The following is a 14350-nucleotide window of genomic DNA, read 5'->3' on the forward strand; positions in this document are numbered from 1 at the left end:
GCAAGTCCCACCTAATAATAATATGAGAACGTAAGAAATCTGGAGTTATGCATTGCTTTGCGTGCACACCTAATTACTACATAACTTTATAGGGTTAGGGTTCCCACATGGCAATATCTCTATGTTACATAGCTTGTTTACGGAAGACATAGATGACCAGCCCACCTGTTCTAATTAGCTAGCGTGCTCAGAACACCTGTGTGCAAGCATAACTGGGGAGGAAGTGTAGTTTGTTAACTGGAGGCACAACCAGCTTGTGGATCTGTGCAAAACTGCTACAGTAACTGTATATTTTTATTTTAAAGATTATTTCTCGCGGATATGAAAGATATCAGCATATATTTTGAAAACCGGTTTGAAAGTGATGCCGATGATTATTGACCTTTCTAAACATTGAAACACAGCGTTGAATTTATAGTGCACATGGAGCCAAATGTGAGTGAAAGTATTCCCTGAAAACCCTACATATGGAGAAGATCCTGGGTTTTCAATAATAAGGGTTACATGGAGAAAATCGAATCTCTCTGAAATGAAAATAGATGCCCTCCCATCAGCAAAATACATTTGACCTAAACCCTCCCTGAACACTAGAAAAAAAAGTGACCCTCCCCTATACCCAAAATAATAATTAAAACATAAAGTGGATAGCAGAGAACATGTCTACCATTTACCCTCACTTCATGGACAGACCAGAGCCTTAGATACGCAGTTTTACAAACGGTTCTTTGTCTTGTAAGCATTACATGGAATGCTCTTAGGCCTCCCTCCCCACTATTAGAGATATCTACTGCAGCCCTCATCCTCCACATACAACACCCTTTCTGCCAGTCACATTCTGTTAAAGGTCCCCAAAGCACACATCCTTGGGTCGCTTGTCTTTTCAGTTTGCTGCAGCTAGCGAATGGAACGAGCTGCAACAAACACTCAGTCTGGACAGTGTTATCTCAATCTCGTCATTCAAAAACTCAATCATGGACACTCTTACTGACAGTTGTGGCTGCTTTGAGTGATGTATTGTTGTCTCTACCTTCTTGCCCTTTGTGCTGTTGTCTGTGCCCAATAATGTTTGCTCCATGTTTTGTGCTGCTACCATGTTGTGTTGCTACCACGTTGTTGTCATGATGTGTTGCTACCATGCTGTGTTGTCATTTGTTGCTGCCTTGCTATGTTGTTGTCTTAGGTCTCTCTTTATGTAGTGTTGTCTCTCTTGTCGTGATATGTGTTTTGTCCTATATTTATGTTATTTATTTATTTTTAATCCCAGCCCCCGTCCCCGCAGGAGGTATTTTGCCTTTTGGTAGGCCGTCATTGTAAATAAGAATTTGTTCTTAACTGACTTGCCTAGTTAAAAGAAGGTTAAATCATTTTTTTTTTTTAAACATGGCAACTAAGGAATTTTGATAGCAGACAGGGCTGCGGGCCAAAAGATTGTGGGTTTACAGACCACCGTGGACAAGAGTTGGGGTGGAAAGATCTCCTTTATGGTAAAAGCATTGCATGAATTTATCATTGTATTTGCAGGTCCCGAAAAATGTTTATTTTATAAAAATTTCATGCAATTCTACGTCATTTTACATATTAGCAGAATATTTTTTAATACCACACAAATTACCGAAAAGACAGGCTAAGAATGGACAGAGAGGCCTATGTGTTCATATTTCTCTAATGCCAAATCAGTGTCTTGTTTGGAAGGAAACTGTCCCTGTTTGCAAATAATTAAATCAGACATCATGAGGAATCTGAGCATGGTAGGCTACTTTCAGAAGTTAGGCCTACCTTTCCACCTCAGACAGAGTAGGTCTACTGACACAGAAAAATCGTAGCTTTAACTGCTGGTTACTCTTCCTCCGTGGCTTAACCTAATGAGAGAAGTGTTTCCCTTAAAGCTATCTGGGTTTAAGCATCTTCTATTGTACAGAAAGGGAATAGCTTAATTTTTCATCATTTAGCAGACCACTCTTATCCAGAGCGACAGCATACATTTTTTATACTGGCCCCCCGTGTGAATCGAACCCACAACCCTGGCATTGCACACATGCTGGTGTTGCAAACACCATGCTCTACCAACTGAGCTACAGGGGACCATTAATCAATTGATACTTGGTTCTATTTGTGAAGCTTGATGCGCTGCAAGTCCCACCTCTCCCATCTACTCATTGCTTTTTAGGAGCATATACCCAAGTGGGTGATTGTAAGATGAACTGAGGTCCACACTTCAGTCCAGTTGGTAGTGGTAATGCACCTTAAAGTTGGTTGTCAACCGCCATATAAAGTCCAAAGAAGAAGAAGCCTGAAGGAGGAGAGATTACTAGAAACTAACTCGGTTTACCCTTTTATCTGTGGATTAATTGTTGGAGTAGAGGACCTTGTGCATTTCAGGTAAAATAACAACCCAATGTTTATATCCCAGGACACATTACCTAGCAACAGCAAGCTAGCTAGCTAAATTACCATAAATGTTTAATGCTTTTTGACCTGTCCCCAAATTCATTTTTTGTTTTATTTATTTCACCTTTATTTAACCAGGTAGGCCAGTTTAGAACAAGTTCTCATTTACAACTGCGACCTGGCCAAGATAAAGCAAAGCAGTGTGACAAAAACAACAACACATGGAATAAAGCAAAGCAGTGTGACAAAAACAACAACACATGGAATAAACAAACGTAAGGTCAATAACACAATAGAAAAGTCTATATACAGTGTGTGCAAATGAAGTAAGATTAGGGAGGTAAGGCAATAAATAGACCGTAGTGGCGAAATAATTACAATTTCGCAATTAAACACTGGAGTGAAACATGTGCCGAAGATGAATGTGCATGTAGAGATACTGGGTTGCAAAGGAGCAAAAAAAATAAAAGAATAATAATATAAATAAAATAAATAAATAACAATATCGGGATGAGGTAGTTGGATGGGCTATTTACAGATGGGCTATGTACAGGTGCAATGATCTGTAAGCTGCTCTGATAGCTGATGCTTAAAGTTAGTGAGGGAGATATGAGTCTCCAGCTTCAGTGATTTTTGCAATTCGTTCCAGTCATTGGCAGCAGAGAACTGGAAGGAAAGGCGGCCAAAGTAGGAATTGGCTTTGGGGGATGACCGCGGCACCTTGAAGAGGGGGATGACCGCGGCACCTTTCCAATCTTTGATGATCTCAGACGATATTATATATATTTATTTATATATATATATATTTATTTTGCAACCCTCCCCACGAGCGGTGTGGTCAGCAATGAGGCTACATGAGAATCATCAATTGATCCTTTGTAGGATGACTTTGGATATACATTTCCAACTACAATCCTTGTAAATGTTTTGACAAGATTCATAATGTGTGTATATATATATATATAGAGAGAAGTATATGCATATATATATATATATATATATATATATATATATATGTAAGTACATTTTTAATTTGATTGAAATTATCAATGTACGTTTTTAAGCCATTTGCCATGTTGATAATAAGCATTGTATTTACTTGTTGACACGGCTTTGAACAATTCAATCGACAAAAACAATTCACCCCAGATGGGACTCGAACCCACAATCCCTGGCTTAGGAGGCCAGTGCCTTATCCATTAGGCCACTGGGGCTAGTTGTGAAATGGGCGGGGTTAGGCCTTTATCAAATGAATATTTGTGATAACCAGGAAGAATATAGTAACAATGACGGAAACGACTTTTTGTATGCGGTGATAAAACTGTAGACAATCGAGTAATGACACACAGAAAACTATTTCTCGGGGAAAACAGTTCGATCGAAGCTTTCTGTAAATAACCACAAAGTGACGCTATCACCATGGTGATACGTTCACGTTGACAGACTATTCCACTTAAACTCAACAGCAGGGGTATTGATCAGGTATTTACATTATTACAAGATCAAACCTAGACTTGGTCATATTATATAGAATCGAATTATATGTAGTTAAAGTAAACTTTCATAACATTGTATCATTATTTGATATCATCCAACTCAAATGCTGTGCTGCCATTTGTAGATTCTTCCGTTATTACCCGGTTGGGGCTAAATGGATCTTGCGCAGTAACCTGCATGTGTGTAAAAAAAACGGGTAAAAATCACCTAGCTGGGCGAAAAAGAGAAGGGAAGCCTTTGCTAACCAATGATAAGGAATAAGGTAAATATTAGCGCTGTGCAGTAGCTGATTAAGCTAGAAACTTCATCAAAACAGCAAAGATAGTGGCGTAACGTTAGCTGTTGGTAGCCTTGGCTAGCTGGCAATGCTATTAGTCATAGCTAACGCGTTACGTAGCTAGTTAACGCTACTTGATTATTTCCAAAGCTGCAAAATAAGAAGTTATGAATCCAACATTAATCTTCCACAATCTCTATTTATCTCACTTCAGAGCTATCTATAACACCGCTGATTAAGAAGATGCCGTTTTTTGGCAACACCTTCAGTCCAAAGAAGACCCCTCCTCGCAAGTCTGTTTCTCTCTCCAATCTGCACACGGTGAGTTGATCAAAATTCCACTGTGATCCGCAAACACATTCTTGTGTACCAGAGCAGGGTTTCCCAAACTTGGTCCTAGGCTGGGGCCACGTTTAGTGTTTTTGCCGTAGCTCTATACAGCTGATTCAAATAATCAAAACTGGATGATAAGTTGGTTATTTGAATCAACTGTGTAGGGGTCGGGGCCAGGACTGAGTTTAGGAAACCCCGCTATAGAGTATTACACCACAGTATGCCATAATACCAATAACCTAGCAATCAAATACGGAAATGGTTCCAATCGTTTTTCCACAATTCATTTTTCCCGTAGGAGATTTTAGAAACATTTAAAATAAGGACAAAGTGACTTAACAATATATTCGCCTGTATTTACCCCCTCAAATCTGAGACTAAATAGACCTGAATATATTGATAAAAGTAACATTGTCCGAGAAATATTTACAAGGTTATAAAAACCTCACGCCAGGGTAAGCCTACACGAAACACAGCCCTTACTTGAACTGTTTCTAAAATCCCCTATGGGAAGAAATGAATGGTGGAAAACGATTGGAACCATTTCCCTGTTTGATCGATAGATTTTATAGGTATTATGACACCTCCACTGTGGAGCTCTATGTGCATCTGTTGTCGGTTATCTGAAGTTAGTCTGTGTAATTAATCACCCCTTCGTTGGGTCTAGTTGGATCGGTCTACGAGGGAAATAGAGTTGGGTCTTGAATATGGAGCCCCTGTAATGAACATCGGGGGGCAGAGCTTGAAATTTGAAGAGGGACAATGGATTGCAGGTAACTGATCTTCACTTAAATGCAGTAGAAAACAGCATTGTCTGCACTGCTACTGTAAGACGTCTGCTCTATCTGATCCCCACTGGTATTTCCTTTTTGTTTTTCTTCATGTGTTTTGTTTCTTGCCCCCAGAGTCAGGAGGGAATGCATCAGGGAAGGAGGTGCAGAGACTAAAAAAGAGGAACTTACAGCTTGAAGAGGAGAACAACCTACTGAGGCTGAAGATTGACCTCCTGTTGGACATGGTGAGTTATCATCAGCCATACAGTTGCAGATTGAAAAAGGGACTTCCTTTTTTATCCTCAGTCACTATTCACGTCATAAACAAGTACAACAGACACGTTGGGGGGAAACAACTGCCCTTCACCGTCTGCGCCCATTCACCATAGCCCAGATTTACTTAGTTATTACTTAAACAAAGTTGGCTTACAATGTTGTTTTGATTATTGCTTGAACAACCGCCAAGATTATATTTGTTTGTGATCGTTGCGAAATACCTATACCTATTTGGATGTAGCATTCTATGTTAGAATGTGAACACTCATTGAAATAGGCTGTTGCAAAGCTAGCCAAAGAGCCATTTTACTGGTTGAAGTGTTTTTTAAGTACACTGAACAAAAATATAAATGCAACATGTAAAGTGTTGGTCCAATGCAGGGCCTAAAATTTTGCCATTGGCAGGTAAGATGTCTATTTCCCCAGCCACGTTGGAGGGTGGTCAAATCAAATCACCCTGAGCCCGTCTACTTTATTGTCCAGGGACTGAACATTGGCGAGTAATATAATCGGAAACGGTGGATGGTATGCATGCCTCCTGAGTCGGACTAGAAGTCCACTCTGAATACCTCTTCTCTGCCGGCGACGTCTTGGAGCAGTTAAAGGGACAAATTGGGGGGTATGAACAAAGGATCTAATTCTGGAAAGTCGTATTTCTGGTCGGAATGCTGGTGAGTTACCGCCTCTCTGATATCCAAAAGTTCTTTCCAGCTGTATGTAATAACGCAAAAACCGTTCTGGGCTAATTATGTAAGAAGAATAGAGAAAAAAATAAAAAATATATATATATACACTGTACCAGTCAAAAGTTTGGATACGCCTACTCATTCAAGGGTTTTTCTTAATTTTTTACTATTTTCTACATTGTAGAATAATAGTGAAGACATCAAAACTATTAAATAACACATGTGGAATCATGTAGTAACCCCAAAAAGTGTCAATCAAAACAAAATATATTTTATATTTGAGTTTCTTCAAAGTAGCCACCCTTTACCAACATTGTCTGGCTGGGGGCTGTGCACATGTGAAAAGCTGCGCACAGGCTTAAAAGTTGGTCTAATTTACTTGAAATGAAAGTCTACTGAAGTGAGACTTTGTCGTTGGCTTTTTTGCCTATTTACATTGTTTCGTTCACAAGCTAGGTTGTTTTTCCATGTTAGAGTTTAAACTGTTGGGAAGAGAAGACTTCTACTAGGTAGACTCAATATCACCAGCACAAAAATGACTTAAGTCAAGTTAGCACGGTAACCTCCGCCCTTAAAGGGACTGGTGAACATTTTTGTCTCATCTGTGATATTTTGGTTAAGACTCACAAAACATGAAATTAAACAACATACCACACCACTTCTTACTAGTAATGCATTTGTTTCAGAAACATTACAAAGCATGCTCATCTGTTTTTTTTTGTGTTGGTGTAATTTTAGCAGAACAAAAATATTTGGGCTGGTATAAAATCTGAGTGTCTGGTAGATTAAAAAAAAAATCTACTTGCCACAGTGGCTGGTGGACCAAAAAGTACATTTTATGCCCAGGTCCCATGTTTCATGTGCTGAAATAAAAGATCCCAGAAATGGTCCATACGCACAAATAGCTTATTTCTCTCAAATTTGGTGCATAAGTTTGTTTACATTCGTGTTAGTGAGCATTTCTCCTTTGTCAAGATAATCCATCCACCTGACAGGTGTGATCATTGGTGTGCGAATGTGTAGAGTCACCCACTCACATGCAAGCTGCTGCTACTCTGTCTATCTTATATCCTGATGCCTTGTCATCTTACCCCTATACATATCTACCTCCATCACACCAGCATCCCTGCACATTGTAAATATGGTATTGGAACTGACCCTGTATATTGTATGCTTACTTACTTATTGTGTTTTTCATATTTCTTTTTTATTTCTAGTATTACATTGTTATTGATTATTGCATTTTTGGGTTTTGAGTTTGCAAGAAAGTCATTTCACTGTACTTGTGCATGTGACATTGGAAGTTAAGACATTTGTGGCATTGTGCTGTGTGACAAAACTGCACATTTTAGAGTGGCCTTTTATTGTTCCAAGCACAAGGTGCATCTGTGTAATGATCACGCTGTTTAATTGGCTTCTTTGACAATCCATCTACCTGACAGGTGTGGCATATCTTGGCAAAGATTCAGCGCCTCAGTACAGGTAGGCATAGTGGAGCTCCGTGGCTTGGTGCTGAATGGACGGCGCCTCTGACTAGTAACCAGCTATATCATTATTTAGTTTGTGGGCAGTTAGACATTTTTTGGGCACAGTTAAGTAGCTTACAATGCGTAGGCCTATATTTAAATCATACGTGGCTCGCAAATCTTTAGAAATGGTAGGATCAATTGTAAATTGGCACACCACATGAAAAAGGTTACCGACCCCCTGCTATGAACTACTGTATATGAAGCCACCCTTGTGGAACAGTGCATAAAGTGTACTATGACTGCCGTTGTCTCATGCGCTTCCCCCGAATGTTTTCATTTTCCTGTCTGCATTATTCGCCAGGGAAGAGAAACATTCAGTGAATATTGAAGCGTTGTATCAACAAGGGAGCTCAGACAATATTCATTGTAACAGTATCCAACGAGGGGGCGGCTCGCGAAGATTTTTCCACCTGCCAGCTAGTCTGATAGTTCAACTACTGCGTAGGCAATACAATATCTGGGTGCTGATTTATATTTTTTTAAAATGCCATAAATCCACACTACAGCTAAATAACTTAGCAATGTTTAATGATCTTGCCAGCCGGATTGATCTGTAAGAATATCACATTTTAATTTAGAAAGATGAACAACCAAGATTGATGGAGTGAGCGGTGGGTAGGGATTAGGGATGCAGGCAGAGGATGAGGATGATGATGATGATGAAGTAGGTCAACAGCAAGAAGTTCAAAAAAAGTTAGCCTAACTAAGAAATCATTAATGATTTTCATTATCTCAATTAGGCCTATCATTCTGTCACTGCATGACAATGCATATTTGTTATAGCAAGGCAAACGGGCAAGGTTTCTGCTTTCTAAAAGTGAGACAAAAGGCGCACAGGCTGGCAGCTGCTTTCAAATTGTATTTGTCACATACACATTAGTTAGCAGATGTTAATGCGAGTGTAGTGCAATGCTTTTGCTTGTAGTTCTGACAGTGCAGTAATATCTAACAAGTAATCTAACAATTCCCCAACAACAACCTAATACACACAAATCTAAACGGGTGAATGAGAATATGTACGTATAAGTATATGGATGAGCGATGGCCGAGTGGCATAGGCAAGGTACAATAGATGGTATAAAATACAGTATATAAATGTGGTATGAGTAATGTAAGATATGCAAACATTATTAAAGTGGCATTATTTAGTGGCATTGTATGAAGTGATTAGTGATCCATTTATTAAAGTGGCCAGTGATTGGGTCTCAAAGTAGGCAGCACCCTCTGAGTTAGTGATTGCTGTTTAGCAGTCTGATGGCCTTGAGATTGAAAAACAGCTTCTATCTCTCGATCCCAGCTTTGATGCACCTGTTCTGACTTCGCCTTCTGGATGGTAGTGGTGTGAACAGGCAGTGGCTTGGGTGGTTGATGTCCTTGATGATATTTTTGGCCTTCCTGTGACATCGGGTGCTGTAGGTGTCATGGAGGGCAGGTAGTTTGCCCCCAGTGATGCGTGCAGACCGCACCACCCTCTGGAGAGGCTTGCTGTTGAGGGTGGTGCAGTTGCCGTACCAGGCTGTGATACAGCCCGACAGGATGCTCTCGATTGTGCATCTGTAAAAGTTTGTGAGGGTTTTGGGTGGCAAGCCAAATTTCTTCAGCCTCCTGACTGTGTGGGTGGACCATTTCAGTTTGTCTTTTATGTGTACGCCTAGGAATTTAAAACTTTCCACCTTCTCCACTGCTGTCCCGTCGATGTGGATGGGGGGTGCTCCCTCTGCGGTTTCCTGAAGTCCACGATCATCTCCTTTGTTTTGTTGCCGTTGAGTGAGAGGTTGTTTTCCTGGCACCACACTCCGAGTGCCCTCACCTCCTCCCTGTAGATCTGTGAAGTTATATGGATTTTTATGAAATATATTTGAAAGACAGGGTCCTGAAAAAGGGGCGTTCTCTCTTTTTACTGAGTTTACGTAAAAAAAACGAAATACTGCATAGTTTCCTAAGAATTTGAAGCGAGGCAACCATCTCTGTCGGACCCATCACGCGATGCTCTGCATGGTCCTAAAGCCAGCCACTCAGTAAATTCAGCACCCAGTACGCTTATCAGCCGTTGGATTTTAATCAGGATTGGAATGATTTATTCTCATATTTTTGTATTTTTTGTTGTTGCCTACTTTACATTTTTGGTATTGAGCTAGGGTATGCCATACCCAAATGATGCCCCTAATGAGAACTCCCCCATGTTTCCCCCCACGGTGGCAAAATAGTGAATAGCAACTCGGAGTATAGGCCATTAGAGATATTTATAGGAGCCTTTAATGTCCAGGTAGCAGATAATGGACCATAACAGATATGTATGTTGTTGGTGCTGTATATGAGCTAATATTAAGGAATCTAAATTCGGAAAGTATTTAGACCCCTTCACTTTTCCCACATTTTGTTACATTACAGCCTTACTCTAAAAGGGATTAAATAAATGTTTTCCCTCATCAATCTACACACAATACCCCATATTGACGAAGTGAAAACAGGTTTTTAGAATGTTTTGCAAATGTATAAATTAAAAAAAAAAAACATTTACAGTATTCAGACACTTTGCTATGAGACTCAATTGAGCTCCGGTGCATCCTGTTTCCATTGATCATCCTTGGAGTCCACCTGTGGTAAATTCAATTGATTAGACATGATTTCAAAAGGCACACACCTGTGTGTATAAATAAGGTACCACAGTTGACAGTGCATGTCAGAGCAAAACCAAGCCATGAGGTTGAAGGAATGGTCCGTAGAGCTCCGAGACAGGATTGTGTCTAGGCACAGATCTGGGGAAGGGTACCAAAACATGTCTGCCGCATTGAAGGTCCCCAAGAACACAGTGGCCTCCATTCTTAAATGGAAGAAGTTTGGAACCACCAAGACTCTTTCTAGAGCTGTCCGCCCGCCAAACTGAGCAATCGGGGGAGAAGGGCCTTGGTCAGAGAGGTGACCAAGAACCCAATGGTCACTCTGACAGAGCTCCAGTTCCTTTGCGGAGATGGGAGAACCTTCCAGAAGGACAACCATGTCTGCAGCACTCCACCAATCAAGCCGTTATGGTAGCCTGGCCAGACGGAAGCCACTCTTCATTAAAAGGCACATGACAGCCCACTGGCACCTAAAGGACTCTCAGAACATGAGAAACAAGATTCTCTGGTCTAATGAAACCAAGATTGAACTCTTTTGCCTGAATGCCAAGCGTCACATCTGGAGGAAACCTGGCACCATCCCGATGGTGAAGCATGGTGGTGGAAGCATCATGCTGTGGGGTTTTTCAGCGGCAGGGACTGGGAGACTAGTCAGGATCGAAGGAAAGATGTACAGAGAGATCCTTGATGAAAACCTGCTCAAGACCTCCGACGGGGGCGAAGGTTCACCTTCCAACAGGACAACAACCCTAAGCACACAGCCAAGACAACGCAGGAGTGGCTTCGGGACAAGTCTCTGAATGTCCTTGAGTGGCCCAGCCAGAGCCCGGACTTGAAGCCGATCGAACATCTCTGGAGAGACCTGAAAATAGCTGTATAGCGACGCTCCCCATCCAACCTGACAGAGTTTAAGAGGATCTGCAGAGAATAATGGGGAGAAACTCCCCAAATACAGGTGTGCCAAGCTTTTAGCGTCATACCCAAGAAGACTCGAGGCTGTAATCGCTGCCAAAGGTGCTTCAACAAAGTACTGAATAAAGGGTCTAAATACTTAAGTAAATGTGATTATTTCCATTTTTTTATTTGTAATAAATGTGCAAAAATTTCTATTAACCTGTTTTCGCATTGTCATTATGGGGTATTGTGTATAGATTGAGGGGGAAAATATTTTTAATCATTTATAGAATGTTGTAATGTAACAGTGTGGAAAAAGTCAAGGGGTCTGAATACTTTTTGAATGCACTGTACATGATAAGCTGTAAGTGGCACTTCACTTTTCAGTGTGGAAAACCTTTCTACAATATTCACAACATATTGACTAAATTACAATCTTTATAGAATAAAAATCTTATTTCATAAATTATATGTGGAAATATGTATTTGAATGAAGGTTAGCTAGCCAGCAGCAGATGAAGCAGAAAGTGAATTCTCTCCTCACTCTCCCTGGTTTTAGCTTCATGTCTAGCTGGCTAGGTTTAGGATATTTACTAGCCCATACCAGTGTCAAACTTAGCTGTGTTATCGACATATTGCAGTACACTAACAAAATATAGCTCACTTATTTTGCTAGCGGAAAACAAATAGCCCAAATTCATTCAGAAATGGAGGAAGAGGATAGCTAGCTATAGCAAACTGTTAGCAGCTGCCTCTTCAACAAGAAGTAACTGTGACAACATTAATCCTAAGATTTAAAAAAAATTACTTTCCCAATGAGCAAAATCCACAATCCACCCCTCCAGAGAAGGCATGGCTCTGGGGCATCTCCAAAATGACATTTCGGATGAACCCACAATCGGCAGGCTTTATAGAAAACTCCCCTGGAGCCACAAAATTGTCAAATTATCGCAACGTGCAGCCCCCACAATCACCAACACTACTCTTTCCCATTGGCTTGTACTATCTATAATGACAGCATCAGCAGTTAGCGACCAACAGCTGGCAGACATGTCTACATTTGGTTAGTTTTTATCTTGGCTAAGATGGCACCGACAGAGGGCGCCTCGCCTCAAGCTCCGATAAAACATTGCAGGAGCTCGAAGCCTAAGATTTTCACTGTACCCTGCAATCACATTTACATTTTAGTCATTTAGCAGACACTCTTATCCAGAGCGACTTACAGGAGCAATGATGGTTAAGTGCCTTGCTCAAAGGCACATCGACAGATTGTTCACCTAGTCGGCTCTGGGATTCAAACCAATGACCTTTCGGTTACTGGCTCAACGTTCTTAACAGCTAGGCAACCTCCAACCCTGTACATGTGACTATTAAACAATCTGAATCATTGTTATTTAGATGAAAGCTGTGAGCTAAATGCACTATAGCAAGCAAACATTAGCATAGAGGTAGCAAGCTAACTCTTTCACTTACCAGGTTGACTTACATGCTCACTGAAGCCCATGATAATGCTTGGGCGCTACTGGTGGTGCTGGCTGTTTTGAGATGCTTTAGACGCCACATTGATGGAAGGGACAGCATCCACTTTGAGAAGCAACTTCTTGCTTCAGCACTCCTTCCATTGTTGATAGCTGTGGAAGTTTTCAGGGATGAAATGTGCCCTGCAGAGGGACGAGTAGACGCCCAATTCGCCCGCCACATTATAATATTATAACAATTGATTTAAGAGTTTTTTTTAATTTGGTAATGTTTTCTTGGGGTGCTCTTAAGTTAAAATGATATGTGTTTTTGGCAGTGAGAAATAAGGGCTACACTCCCTTTTTCCTTAAGACTATATTGATGCACCCGTGCGTCAATCTAATGAACATAATATAAAAATCCCCATCAAAATCTGTCAGTTTGCATTGGCTGAGTCTCAATCCACCGCATCCGCCAATGTCGCCCTTCCACATCTGCGGTGAAAAGTGGCAGAGCTACAGCGGTGTTTGTCTTTTTTGCCATTTATGAATGTGTTATTCAATGTGTTTATTTTGGCTATAGTAGTAAAGGGCAAATTCAATATTTTATCAAATTATAAAAAAATTAATTACCTTAAAGGGGTCCTAAAATTCTAAATCAGATAGCTAAATGATCCATGGTATGACCATCTTAAAACAATTCCATGTTAACTTAGTTAAAAATATAAAGAACGGCTTAGAATATTAGAACATTAGTAACTGATTTCCTTTCCCTTAAGTTGTCAGAAACCACTGCAGAGTCTCACCTGATGGAGAAGGAACTGGAGGAGGTGAAAAATCACAGTCGAAGGAAGAAGTGATGAATAGAAAACTGAAGACGGGTTCCCAGTGACACTTGAAAAGGAATGAATTAAGAGGAATGAGGAAGGGTATAGATAAGGGATGGTGATGGATGGCAGTGTTAGTGACCAACTGTACTGTAAAATTTGATTTATCGTTATATGGATTTTAAATCATTGAAGGTATGAGAGTTTAAATGTGCCCTATCCTTTTATAAAAATGAATGTCTTTGATTCATTAACTTTTGTAAGCATTATCGTATCAGTGCTGAACTATTTTAGAATACTATGATTTATATTCAACGTCCTGCGTGTGTGTGTGTGTGTGTGTGTGTGTGTGTGTGTATGGTTTTGGCAGCTGTGTGTATTTGAATATTTGTTTTCATATCCTTTCTACTTTATTAAAAGGTTTTAACTTTATGAAATGTAGTTATGTTTTGTTTGCATGTTTGCATACATGTCTGTATTAGTATGCAAGTGCCCATACTAATGCGAGCTTAGACCAACGTCTGATTGAAACTGGCAAGAATGGGGGGGGGGGGGGGGGGGGGGGGGGGGGGTAAGATTGTTATTACAATGTAACTACTACAATATTGTTACACCAGATGCTGAATTTGAGGAATGTCGTTAGAGGTAGGCTATTTAATTCTGTAGCTGAAAAACAAGCTGGTTTCAGTGGTGTCAGCAGATGTCTCCAGCAGTTTATTTTATTATACATACTGCATATATTGCAGACTATTATTCAGCTAAAATTCTTTACTGTAACATTCCTGTAATGTT

General features: G+C 40.3%; 1 protein-coding gene and 1 non-coding gene across 3 annotated transcripts; one reads left to right on the top strand and one right to left on the bottom strand.

Moving 5' to 3' along the window:
• Nucleotides 1-3529: 3529 nt before the first annotated feature.
• Nucleotides 3530-3602, bottom strand: trnar-ccu (transfer RNA arginine (anticodon CCU)). Its single transcript has one exon. It is a non-coding gene; the product is annotated as a tRNA-Arg (tRNA).
• Nucleotides 3603-4014: 412 nt separating this feature from the next.
• Nucleotides 4015-13990, top strand: LOC115201330 (chibby 1, beta catenin antagonist). 2 transcript variants are annotated; one of them, XM_029764870.1, is made up of 5 exons: nt 4015-4147; nt 4377-4483; nt 5163-5268; nt 5401-5513; nt 6028-6308. In XM_029764870.1, exons 2-5 carry the CDS (start codon nt 4406-4408, stop codon nt 6046-6048), a joined length of 318 nt encoding a protein of 105 aa, XP_029620730.1. In that variant the 5' UTR covers nt 4015-4147; nt 4377-4405; the 3' UTR covers nt 6049-6308. The 2 variants fall into 2 exon arrangements, with proteins under 2 accessions (XP_029620730.1, XP_029620729.1); XM_029764869.1 differs by lacking the exon at nt 6028-6308 and adding an exon at nt 13511-13990 and having other exon boundaries at nt 4016-4147.
• The last annotated feature ends 360 nt before the right edge of the window (nt 13991-14350 follow it).

This window comes from Salmo trutta, chromosome 10 (genome assembly GCF_901001165.1).
Source record: "Salmo trutta chromosome 10, fSalTru1.1, whole genome shotgun sequence".
Classification (NCBI taxonomy): domain Eukaryota; kingdom Metazoa; phylum Chordata; class Actinopteri; order Salmoniformes; family Salmonidae; genus Salmo; species Salmo trutta.

Bases quoted from the DNA above. Each gene is read 5' to 3' on its own strand.
- LOC115201330 (XM_029764869.1), top strand. From the start codon at position 4,406: ATGCCGTTTTTTGGCAACACCTTCAGTCCAAAGAAGACCCCTCCTCGC. The intron at 5,269-5,400 runs GTAACTGATCTT...TCTTGCCCCCAG, and splicing joins AGAGGGACAATGGATTGCAG to AGTCAGGAGGGAATGCATCA. The intron at 5,514-13,510 runs GTGAGTTATCAT...CTTTCCCTTAAG, and splicing joins TTGACCTCCTGTTGGACATG to TTGTCAGAAACCACTGCAGA.